This window comes from Passer domesticus, unplaced genomic scaffold, assembly GCF_036417665.1.
Source record: "Passer domesticus isolate bPasDom1 unplaced genomic scaffold, bPasDom1.hap1 HAP1_SCAFFOLD_218, whole genome shotgun sequence".
NCBI classification, from domain to species: Eukaryota; Metazoa; Chordata; class Aves; order Passeriformes; family Passeridae; genus Passer; species Passer domesticus.
The window spans coordinates 45,663-58,000 of NW_026989997.1; the positions used below are offsets into that span (position 1 = coordinate 45,663).

Consider the following 12,338-nt stretch of genomic DNA (forward strand, 5'->3'; position numbering starts at 1 on the left):
CTAAGATCCATGAGTTGGCAAGTTTTAGACATTTTAAGATACCATGACCTACACAGAGTTTGGCTTCCCCTGTTTTTCTTGGAAAGCAATGCTGGAGAGGTAAGTGCAGTGCTTGGGTCAGGTACAAATTCTGCATTCAGGGAATGCGCTCTGGGAGTGTTTGACCCTGAGCAGGGACAATGCACAGCAGGGACCGAGGGGATTCCTGAGCCACTGTGCAGGAGTCCAGACTCTGGCTCTTGGCTGAACTCGGCAAAGTTCCCGTGTTTGCAGAGGCCCAGGGGCTGCCCTCGGGGAACGTGGGGCTCGGGGCGGGGGCGAGCGGGCAACGGACAAACGGACACGGGGACAAACGGCCCCGGAGCTTCAGTTGCAGCAGCGGCAGCGGCAGTGGCGGCAGCAGCAGCGACAGAAGAAACTTGAGAGTCTCTTCTCCTCTCCCTCTCCCGCTGCCCCGTACCTCTCCCGCTCCCCCTTTCCCGGTCTCCCCTCCTCTCCCCGCCTCCCTCTCCCCGTGCCGGGCCGGGCCATGCGGCGGCGGGCGCAGGAGGAGGGGGTGGAGGAGGAGGAGCAGGGCGGAGGAGGCGGGTGGAGGATGGGGCTGGGCAGGGTGGACAGCGAGCTGAGCCCTGTTCTGCACTTGGCTTGCAGGTGGCCATCAAAAGGGTGCCACAGAACCGCGTCCATCACTGGGGTGAGCTGGTGAGTGAGCGAAGTGCTGTGCTGGGCAGGGATGAGCCGAGGCCCGGCAGGGTGGAAGCCTCCAGGACACCTCAAAGGAGAGCGGGCGTGGGGCCAGCGCAGGGCGCAGAGCATCCCGGGCTGGCTGAGAGCTTCCTGACCCCCGGCACGGCATCAGCCCCACTGACGGCATCGTGCTCGTCCCACAGCCCGACGGCACCAGCACACCCCTGGAGATTGTGCTGCAGGTCAAGGTGTCCAATGGCTTCTCCGGTGTGGTCCAGCTGCTGGAGTGGCTTGAGCTCCCCAACGACATCTTGATGGTGCTGGAGCGCCCAGAGCACTCTCAGGACCTGCACCGTTTCATTCGGGCACGGGGGTTCCTGTCCGAGGAGGTGGCGCGGCAGCTGTTCCGCCAGGTGCTGGAGGCCGTGCGGCACTGCACCAGCTGCAGGGTCCTGCACAGGGATATCAAGCCAGAAAACATCCTCATTGACCTGGCCACCGGGCAAGCCAAACTGATTGATTTCGGCTGTGGCACCTACCTGCAAAAGACAGCCTACATTCATTTTGCAGGTGAGCCTACACAGAGCTGTGCTCCCGGTTCTGGTATCTGATGGCCCAGCATCTCAGGGCCCAAGCTGGGTGTGGCAGCAGGGATTCTCCCTTTTGCTGACCTTCATGGCACGGAGTCTTCAGCCGAGTTGGGTTTGAGCAGGGGTGGGTGGGGAGCCATCTTCCAGCCCTGCTGGCAGCCTTTGCCCACCACTTTGCCCAGGACTGGGGCTGGGGCAGCCAGCCCAACAAAAACACCCGTGGGTGAGGGTAGGAGAGATGGGGGGGCCTGGAACCTGTGCCCCAGCCAGTTTGGTGTGCAGGTGAGAAAGGGCTTGGGCTGGTCCACTCACCTGGTTTGTTCTGGGTTCATAATGTATTTTGGGACAATGCAGGCAGGGAGGATGAAGGCATGGTTTTCCCTCAGCACTAAGTGTGTTTCTGTCATGGTTGGTCTTGCCAGGGCTTCCATTGTCCCCTTCCCACACCAGTGGCTTCTTTTCCAACCCAAAGTTTGTACACCAGTCCCAGGTGCTGGTGAGAGGGCAGTGGTCACCCCGTGTGCCACTGCTGCAGCCCCGGCACGCCCAGGGATGCTGGGGCCAGCAGCATCCCCCTGATGAACTCCATCTGTATTCCACAGGAACACCATCATACAGCCCCCCGGAATGGACCCATTTTGGCTGGTACTATGGCGAGCCAGCTACCATCTGGTCCCTGGGCATCGTGCTGCACCAGATGGTCTGCGGGGAGCACCCTTTCAGGAGGGGCCAGAACATCAGCTGGGACCATCAGCTCTCACTGCCACAACGGCTCTCTCCAGGTGGATCCTCATCTCTGGGCATGGGGGGAATGCCAGTGCTGGGAGACAGCAGCAGGCTCGGGAGCATCCCGCTCTGGCAGCTGCTGAGGAGGTGGCACATGTCCTGCTCTCCTGCTCTCCTCCAAAACAGGGAACTGATGGGAAAGTTTAGGCTCAGCTCTGAGCACATCCAGCATGGAGTGGGCATGGGAATAGTGGGGCAAAGCCAACAGAAGCCTTTTCCAACTGACTGGCCGTTTCTGGTTTCTCTGCCCAGAGTGCCAAGATCTCATCAGGTGGTGTTTATCCATGCCGGACGTGGAAAGGCCCTCATTAGAAGAGGTGTTCTGTCATCCTTGGATGCAGGATATTCATCTGCCCTAGAAGAAGGGAGAGAGCCACAGGCACACTGTGCTGCAGGGCCCTGGTACTTTTGCAGGGCTGCTTTGCTGTGCAGGCAAGGAAGGGCTTGGGCTGCTCCACTGCCCTTGTTTGCTTTGAGATCATGGTTATTTTGGGGGGCAGTGCAGGGGGAAAGGAGAAAGCGTGGGCTTCCCTCACCCATGGGTGTGTTTTTCCCGTGGGTGGACATGCAGGGGTTGGTGCTTCCTCAAGACCCTGACAGAGATAAGATTTTTACATCTGTTGTTTTTTCCCCTTTTTGTCTATTATCTATTTTCAATAATTTGTTGTTTGTTTTTCTAGAGGAAGCGTTCCAGGTGGGGTCCAGTCTGGATTGGGAAGTGCTTGGGACCAGCTGTGGCGTGGATGGGCCGTGCCCTTGGAGCAGGCTGAGGACATCGTTTGGGACCAGCTTTTCTTCCAGCCGTGGATGGCGTGAGGTGGGTGCCTGTCTGCTTGGCAGGGTGGGATCAGAGCTTTTGGGAGATGGCAGCGAGCACAGGTGCATCCTGCTCTGGGCAGCTGCTGAGCAGGTGGATGTGCCATGGCTGGATGCAGGCTGGGCACATGTCCTGCCCTCCTGCCCAGCTGCCAAAAGCAGCACTGATGGGCAGCTCTGGGCACAGCTCTGAACCCGGCCAGCAGGGCCTGGGCACCACAGGCAGCTGGGACAAGGGGACAGGAGCCCTCAGCTGAGGGGTGGTTTCTGCTTTCTCTCCTTGCAGCCAGGCTCTGCGGATGCTGAAGCTGCTCTGGGCTCTGGCAGGGCTCTGCTGGAGCTCAGCACCAGGCTGGAATCAGCCAAAGAAGAAATGGTGTCACCTGCAGCACAGACTTGCTTGAGCATTTTGGCAACACAGCTCAAGTTTGCAGAGTGTACACCTCCAAGGGAAAACATGACACCTCCCAAAAATTAAACTTGTTCAATACCTTCTGAAATCAAATCAATCTGGGATGACTACAAATGACATTTCTCAGCTTTCTCAAGATGTAGCTCAGCCCTTCTCTGAACAGTTCTCTCCCCCACCTGCCTTTTACTTTTCAACTGCTCCCTATTTTCCCCCAGTAAGTTACCAACCTGTTGCAGTCTCCATCACTCTTGTTGCCTTCCTTGATGCCCCTGACCACAAGGAAGGCCAAGCCCCCAGGTTTAGGGACTCATGCTGTCAGTGGCTGAGGAGCAGCAATGTCTCAGAGGTCCAGTGGGATTTTAGTGTCATTCAGAGCCACTCTCCAGCCCTCAGCTCTCCTCACTGCTGAGTTCCCACTCCCTTTTCTTCATCCTTGCAGCAGGATGAGCTCTGTGAATCCCCTTGAGCCTCCCCACTCTTCCCAGCCCACGCAGCCACCTCAGTGAGGCTGAAGCTGAAGCTTCTCTGTCTCCTCTGGCACTCCAGTCCAGTTCCCTGTGTGGGGAGCCCCAGTCCCAAAGCACAGCATACAGCAGTGCAGTCCGGGCTGGAGCAGCTGCCCTGCAGCCCTGGCTTGGCTGTTTGTGGCAGCTGAATGCTCCCTGTTTCCAGCTGTCCCTGCAGGATGGCCCCAGGGCAGAGCCCAGCCGGGCTCCCACTGCACCCCTGGAGCTTGGGGCAGACAGTGCTCCCAGAGCTGAGGTTCATGGGGAGCACCCGGAGCTGTGCCTCGCACTCAGTGTTGGCAAGTGTTGTGTTCTCATCTCCTGCAGCCTGAGGGGAAAACAACCTGTGCTGCCAGGCCAGCACTGCCCCTCTGGGCAGGGACAAGGCTGAAGGGCTTTCCCATTCCAGAGGAGCTGGTACTGAGCCCTGGCAGGGCTGGAGCTGGGTCTGGCCTGCTGTCCGGGACTCGCTGCCCACCAACCGCCCCCACCCACCACGCTCCATCCTCCAGAGACAGAAGGGTCTGTGTGTGCCAGGGGCTCTTGGATGTCTCTGTATCCAGGGACAGAAGGGTCTGTGTGTGCCAGGGGCTCTTGGATGTCTCTGTATCCATGGACAGAAGGGTCTGTGTGTGCCAGGGGCTCTTGGATGTCTCTGTATCCAGGGACAGAAGGGTCTGTGTGTGCCAGGGGCTCTTGGATGTCTCTGTATCCAGGGACAGAAGGGTCTGTGTGTGCCAGGGGCTCTTGGATGTCTGTGCATCCATGGACAGAAGGGTCTGTGTGTGCCAGGGGCTCTTGGGTGTCTCTGTATCCAGGGGCAGAAGGGTCTGTGTGTGCCAGGGGCTCTTGGATGTCTGTGCATCCATGGACAGAAGGGTCTGTGTGTGCCAGGGGCTCTTGGGTGTCTCTGTATCCAGGGGCAGAAGGCTCTGTGTGTGCCTGGGTTTCCATAATGTCTCTGTACCCATGGGTATGGGAGAACATGGACAGTGAAAGTGTCAGTCACGTTGCTTGCACACTCCTTCCTTTGTGTACAAGACACATCCATGCACACCCCCACATATTGGTATATTAATAGGAGAGGGATGGATAGAGACTTTGCACAGAGCTCCAACTTTGGCATAACTCACCCTTTAGCCAGAGACCAGGGGATTTTTTTCCCAGCTCTGTGTGAGAAGATGTCCAAGAGCTGAAGGAGCAGCATTCAGAAGCAGTTTCAGGATTTCTAGGTAGGAAGTGGAGCTCACAACCATCCATATAACTTGCCATATTCATTGGGATGGGCTGCTGCTTCTTTAGGAATATGGCCCAATGCAGACAGGAGACTTGGAAAAATCCCAGCTCTCTGTGGGTTTGTGCAAAAGTGGGAGCAGCACAAACAGTTTGTGCCTGCCTGGGGGACACAAGGTCCAAGGAGGTTTGGTGGCAGAGGGTGACCTGGGCTGGTGGCAGGCAAAGTTCCATTCTATGACATTCTCAGAGTGGCACAGGACAAAGGTCCAAGTACCCCCAACCCCACTGATGAAGTCGGTAGAGTGCTGCACATCCTCTAGGAAAAGCTGCTGTCAGACAATCCACTGGGATTTATAACTTTCATTTGCAACACTTTAAATCCAAATTTCCAACTGCAATATTTTTACACTCCAGACACAGTAATGCATAAATGCATAATAGATCTTTCAATTTCCTATTGATTCAATCACAATTTAGAATAACACAGTATTGCAAACAAAACCCTGAATGTTTTAAAAAAGGGATGCCAAGGTCAGTAAGATGAATCCATGCCATCAGAACATTTACAGAGTAACTGATTTCTCTTCTTAAAAAGATCAGTTGCCTCTTAATCCAAAGTTACCAAGGATTTTCACTACGCATTTGTTTTTTGGTTTTATCTTTCATATTTTTTCTTTTCTTTTTTGTCCAGTGTTTTTAACAGAGAACTCGTCCTACAAAAGGAATGTACAGCAAAATGAGATACATTTCTGATAAACAATGAAAACGTAGGCTCCTCCTCTGTTTACTTTTCTCTGGACACCCTGAAGAAAAAAATCTAGCAGATATGAGCAGAGGTGTGAAGTGTTTCATTTGGACTGAGCTGGAGTTTAGCACTGCTGACATCCTGATCCAGTCAAGAGCTGCAGAATTCTTTTGCACATCTTGAACCCTGTGTTTGCTGGCACAGCACCCGCAGTGCCGATGCAGCAATGCACATGAATAACTCTGTTATTCCCTCTCAGAATTCGGGCTCTGCCCCAGCACGAGGTGCTGCAGCCCTTTGCTCCTGGTTCCCATGTGGAGCAGCTCCCTTCCTGCTGGCTGAGCTGCTCAGGCAGAGCCCGGCAGCTCCTGGCCCTGCAGGGCTGAGGCTTTTCCCCATTGCTGGGCACAGACTGATGGAGCAGCACTGCTGAACACAGGGGCACACAGAGGGACCAGCAGCAGCTGCCTTTGGCCACCTGGGGCTCCAAGGCCCAAACTCTGAGCAGCCAGGGCTGGAAGAGGCTCACAGGCTCCCTGTTGGCTGTGCTGCCCCACTTGTGCCTGGCCCAGCTTTGCCTGGGGCAGAGGGAGAACAAGGGGCAGCTCCCTCCAGCCCAGCCCAGGGACCCCTCCAGCCCCAGGGCTTGGGGCACTGTCAGCACCTGCTGCTCCAGCCACCACTCCTGCTGGCCCTGACAGCAACACCCAAACTGGGGCTGATCCCGAGAGAGCAGCAGCAGGGCCTGGATCTGATCCCTGACTCTGGGCCAGGGCTGGACAAATGGCTCCACAGCAGCAGCACATGGAGCTGACTTTCAATGTCGCCTTGACTTTTTAAGATTTTCTAAGTGTTCTGATGTTTGCATTCTTGTACCAAACTTTCTCACACACTTTCTGTAAACAACTTATTGTTTTGCATTCTTTTATGGAGGAGGAGAAACTTGATGGACTGTTTGTTTGTCCTTGGAGAGGTGGCACTTTCACCCTCCAATCCACTGTCATATTTGGAAATCTATAAATGTTGGAGTAAATAAATTAACCTGCCCTTTTTCCTGCCTTGAGACCAACAGCGTCTCTGCGTCGTGTTGTCTTGTGTCCTATAGTGACATTTCAGCACAGCCCCTGCCACTCTTCCCTCCTGTGTGCAGCGGTGTCACAGCAGCCTGAGGCACCTGGGAGCCCCCAGTGCCAGCAGGGACTTGAGATGACAGCCCTGGGCTCCTGGAGATTGTGCAAGGAACAGAGCTGGGGACTCCCTGTCCATGGGGAGCTTCCAGATGGAAGAGGCTGCTGTGCCCAGGCAGCTCCAAGGCCACAGCAAGGAGGGTCTCGACCACTGGATCTGTGCCAGTCCCACAGTCCTGGGCAGCAGCCACCGAGCCCTGGGGGAACAGAGGGCATAGCAAGAGGGACAAAGCCAAGCAAGGTCAGAGACTGGAGAGAGCCAGAGCTGGGAGCAGGAACAGCTGCTCCATTGCACTCTTGGAGAAAGCTCTTGGCTGGTTCACAGCACTGAAAGCCATGAAGGACAGAGAGGAGGCCTCACCAAACAATGCTCCTGTTTCCACACCCTCCCCTCTCTGTGTCCCAGAAGGAATTGGATGGACTGTGTTCTTCTCTCCAAGTCGTCTCGTTCAGCATGAGCAGCTTAGCACCAGGAGCTGAAGGAGCTGAAGCCTCAGGCCACAAGAGCTGAGCAAGAGGAGACTTTCTGAGCAAATGAGTGCTGCTAACCTGGACCTAACTGAATTCAGCAGATAGAATCCTGGAATCACAGAATCCTTTCTGTTGGAAAAGACCTCTGAGCTCATCCAGTTCAGCTGGTCACCCAGCAGTGCCAAGCCCAGCACTAAACCACATCCCTGAAGTGCCAAGGCCTGAACAGCAGGCCCTGAGCCAAAGGTGGCCTCTGGATGAACCTTTCAACCAAAGGTTATCTTTGTATCTGCTCACTGATGAAATATGCATGGTCATTAGCACTGTGATAGATGTAGCCACTCCTTAGTGACACATGTATTGATCTTTTTGTATTTGCAAGCCAGACAGGGCCATGAAATCTGACATCTGGCCTTGTTTGGGGCTGAAGGATCAAAGTCACCTCCCTTGGTTCCTCCTTGAGCCCTGGCCAGGCTTTGGGAGGAACCCAAGAGCAGGATGAAACCAGATGTTCCCACACCAGAAGTGCTGTCAGTTTGTTCATTCAGCACTGTCAGAGCTGGGCCCTCTCACAGGCTTGGAGCCTCACCTGTGGCTGGAGGCACCTGCAGGAATTCCCAGTGTCCAGGAGTGGCTCTGCAGCCCTTGGCTGGGACAGCTTCCCCCGCTGCTGTGTGGATCTGGGGGATGCTGAAGTCTGAGGGTAACAGGTGCTGGATCTTTCTTAATCACTGCTGCAATCTTTGGTGGTGATGGCTGGGTGCATTGCTGAGCTGCTCCTTTTGTGATCCTTTGCTGCTTTGAGCTGCAGTAAATGACACTGATTCCTTCAGTTGCAGTCTGTGTCTTTGATGCTGACCCTGCCCACTGGTAAAACAAAACTGGCACAGTCGGGCCAGACGACAAGAAAATGTCATTTTTAAATGTAAATATGAGGAATCAGTGCCATCAGAAATTCCCAGATGGGAAGCCCTTCCCTGGAGTTGGCTGGCTCTGGAGTGGGCTGAGGTCAGAGCAGATGTGAGCAGTGGGGCAGCTGGTTAAAAGAAGCCGAACCCCTGGATGTCTTAAAATGCATCCAAAAATTGCATATGGAAAAAGGAAAAAAACTTGTGTTTTTGGAAGACAAGGGTGAATTTTGTTAAAGACACATTGGAAACAGCACTAACCGAAGGTAAAACTGTTGTTGGAACACTCCCACATGGAGTGACAGAAGAAGGTTTCAATCTTGAGCTCAGGTTTGTTTGTGCAAGTGATATAATAATAATAATTATATATAACACAATAATCTTTATTTATATCTGTATAATTAAAAATTGATAATGTGAAATAAGGCTGACAATAATTTGTCAGCTTTGGCTGCTCACTGTAAACACTAAATACCCTAGAGAAAAGGACTGGCCAAGACCCAAATGTCAGTGGTAAACTTTGTGAATTGTGTACAATGAATAAAGGAGGAAGGGATGAAATTGGCATTTTTTTATAGGATTTGTTTATACTGTGATGCGGAATGCTTTGTCTGTTACTGTAAAAAATACAGTGATTAAGACTGCTGGGTTTTTCATATCCCAGACCATCCACAAGCTGCAGCATTGGTTGAATGGGTGAAGGTTTGTTAAAAGAGCAGTTGACAAAATGAGGAGATGGGAACCTGTCCCCATGGAGACCCCATCTCCCAGATGTGCTCCATGCCCTTAACAATGGCCCACTGGGAAAATGGAAACCCCCTGGCTGTGCACGGCTGCCCCCAATTTACATTAACAAGCTAAATTGATTATTAGAAGAAGTAAAAAATGATGCTGTGAAAATATCCAATAGTACATCCTGTGAGCTCCAACAAACACAAATGGGGCTCTGCAGAACCACATGGCCTTGGATTATCTGCTTGCTGGCCAGGGAGGAACCTGGGCTATTGTAGGACAGGAATGTTGCAGGGATGTTTATCAGTGCTGGGTTTGAGGTCCAGCAATCAGGAATCTCCTTGATAGAAAGATCAGGAGAAGAGTGGCAGAAAGAAGAAAATTCTTCCTGGTGGGACTGGCTCCCAAATTGGAGGCTGCTGTGAAATGCATTCATGGCAGTCACTGTGATCATTGCGGTGTGAGCACTTGGTGTGTTATGGTTCCATGTTAGAGTTGTTGTGACACCTTGTGCTGGAAATGGAGTACTGAGATTTGTCTAAAAAGAGACACAGTCTCAAGAAAAAGTGGGCTGTAATAAAGAACATAGAGAATAACAACTAATTAGGGCTGTTTTAGTCAGACCCTGCCTGACTGAAGCCTCAACAACAGGCCCTGAGCCAAAGGTGACCTTTAGATAAACCTTCCAACCAAATGTTATATTTGTATCTGCTCATTAATGAATCATTATTAGCAATATGATTTCTGTATGTGTTCATTGGTGAAACATGGATTTACCTTTCTGTGTTTGGAAACTGGACAAGGCCCCATCTGGCTTTGTTTGGGGCTGTGGGATCAGTCACCTCCCTTGGTTCCTCCTTGAGCCGTGGCCAGGCTTTGGAAGAAGCCAAACAGGACAATTAAACCAGTTATTCCCACGCTAGCCCTGATGTCAGCTTGTTTATTTAACAGTGCAAAAGCTGTGGCCTCTCACAGTGAGGTTGGAGCCTCACTGGCTGCAAAGGTGGAGGCACCTGCAGGAATTCCCAGTGTCCAGAAGTGGCTTTCCAGTCTGTGGCTGTGAAAGGGTTAAAAGCACTGTGCCCAGGCATACTTGGGCAAGAATAAGAGACATTGCACTCAGTATGGATGCTTGCAAAAATTCAGCCACAAGCTAAAGACACAGGATGAAACTTGGCAAGAAATAGGGAACAAAGCTGGCAGAAATGAAGGGCAGAGCTTGCTAAAACCAGTGAGGAAATTGCTGAAACAGCCAACAAGAGACTGCACATGCCTAGAGGAGAAAGGTGAAAAGGGCACCGTGATGATGTCCAGCCTTCATCAGGAGACCCCCGAGGAAGACGCGGAGCCTTCCTCAGTGCCACCACCAGTGTGCACTGCACCTGTGCCTCGTGTATGCTAATGATTGTAATGAGTACTGAGAAATCGTTTATATAACCACACCTTTTCTGAGGAGAAATATGAATATGCATAGAGTATAACCATATATTGTAATCTGCTGTGTGCCTGTGTGCGCTGTTAGGAGGAGATATCCCTGCACACCCAGCAGGCTGAACAAAGCAAATCCCCTCCTTGGGCTTTGTCTGGGAAGTGTCTCTTGGCCCGATTTGGGGCCATTCACATCCATGGGGTTCTGTCAAGTCACAGTGGAACCTTGGTGCCCTGTTGTTGCACAGCCTCACAATGCTCTCCTGCTGCCATGAGGTCCCTCCCTCGGTGACACAGTGCAGCCCTGGTTCCATGAGGGGCTCTTGGGTGCAGGCCTTTTTCACATCTGAGCCTTGCTTCCATGGGTTCCATGGACTGACAGGGGCCCTCTTCATTCATGGGGCCCAGCTAGATCACAGCAGAGCCTGGCTTTCATCAGGTTCTGATACCTGTTCTGCCAGCTGACGGGCTGATTTAAAGAACACAGAAATCAATGGGAAGAATGGTCTTATTTTACTGTGAGTGTTAAGGCAACACAAAAGTTAAATTATGCATTCAATAAAACTACCTGCTTGGCTTTAGCAACAAGCAAAAAGAAGCAAGGTAATGCACTTAATCATTATTATAGGAGAGAAAGGATAGGGATTGAGAAAGACACATCACCAATTGCCTAAATACTTTACCATCATCCAGAGTCTGCAGTTGCTGAAAGGTCCCATTTCACAGCAAGGACCTGGAGAACTCTTCCAAGAGATTGGGAAAATCCCATGTGGTGCATCCACCCATAGGTGAGTTCTCCAAATTTGCTCCAAATGCAGGTCCAGCTTTTATAGGCCCAAATCAGCAAGCCAAAGTCACTTGATTATATTTTTAGCACATAAACTCCTGGGTCTCATGGCACTTTTCCTGGCCAGGAGGGGCCAGGGATTGGCCAGAGCACAGTCCTCAGCTTGGAGGGTTTCCTCTAAAATATCCTATAAGCCTCTATTCATGTCAGTTGGGGAAATTTCTTAGAATGATGCATTTCTTGCAGGTAACTACACAAGATTATGTGGAAGTCTCCACAGCAGCTGGTTTGGTTTTAAACAGCATCAGAATCATATGGGTCATCTATTTTTAGCTCAATAAAACTGATGGTGTTAGTTACAAAATGCCCAAGGTTTGTCCTGTAAGTCAGCTCTGGCTGAGGCTGCCACTCAGGCCTGAGCACATCAGAAGCTGAAGTGACCATGACTGGGAATGGCAAAAACACCCCACTGGGACTGGCCCAGAGGCCCCAGGACTCCTTGGCATGGATCACCTCAGGAGACAGCATTTCAGGGAGCCCAAAGGACTTTTTGAAGAGATGCTGTGGAGACAGAAGAATTCCACAGCTGAATCCCTTACCTGGGCTCCCAGAGGACCCTTCTGCTGTGGGGCTGCTGAGGGTGGAGGAACAGCAGGTACCCATGGCCACCCCAAAACAGGGCCCCGTTGGCAACACGGCACCGAGCGGGACTGCGGGACCCCATCCCTGGGATGAGTCAGGAGCTGCAGAGCTGGGAGTGCTCAGCCAGACCCGCTGACCCTTCAGGAGCCCCACACAGCCAGAGCGTGAGCCCAGCGGGGAGTGGCCACTGACAGGGACTGTGGGGCCTGAACCAAGTCCCAGCCCCACTGAGAGCAGCTGTGCTGGACACGCTGGAACTCCAGGAGCAGCTGTAGTCCGAGGCAGCCAGGTGGTGCCATCATGGACATTCCTTTCTTCCCCCTCAGAAAGGACACTGGGATCTGGGGAAGTGTCAAGGAAAGGAGTAGGGATGGTGGAAGCTGTGGAACAGCACTAACAGGAGAA

General features: G+C 52.6%; 1 protein-coding gene across 1 annotated transcript; it reads left to right on the top strand.

Moving 5' to 3' along the window:
* The first annotated feature begins 529 nt into the window (after positions 1–529).
* Positions 530–3,773, top strand: LOC135292139 (serine/threonine-protein kinase pim-1-like). The gene is made up of 5 exons (XM_064406370.1): positions 530–694; positions 891–1,257; positions 1,880–2,059; positions 2,316–2,880; positions 3,166–3,773. The coding sequence occupies exons 1-4, from the start codon at positions 530–532 to the stop codon at positions 2,420–2,422; spliced, it is 819 nt and encodes a 272-aa protein (XP_064262440.1). The 3' UTR covers positions 2,423–2,880; positions 3,166–3,773.
* Positions 3,774–12,338: the final 8,565 nt, after the last annotated feature.

Coding starts and splice junctions, on each gene's coding strand:
- LOC135292139 (XM_064406370.1), top strand. CDS start 530: ATGCGGCGGCGGGCGCAGGAGGAGGGGGTGGAGGAGGAGGAGCAGGGC. Junction 695..890: donor GAACCGCGTCCATCACTGGG/GTGAGCTGGTGA, acceptor CTCGTCCCACAG/CCCGACGGCACCAGCACACC. Junction 1,258..1,879: donor AGCCTACATTCATTTTGCAG/GTGAGCCTACAC, acceptor TGTATTCCACAG/GAACACCATCATACAGCCCC.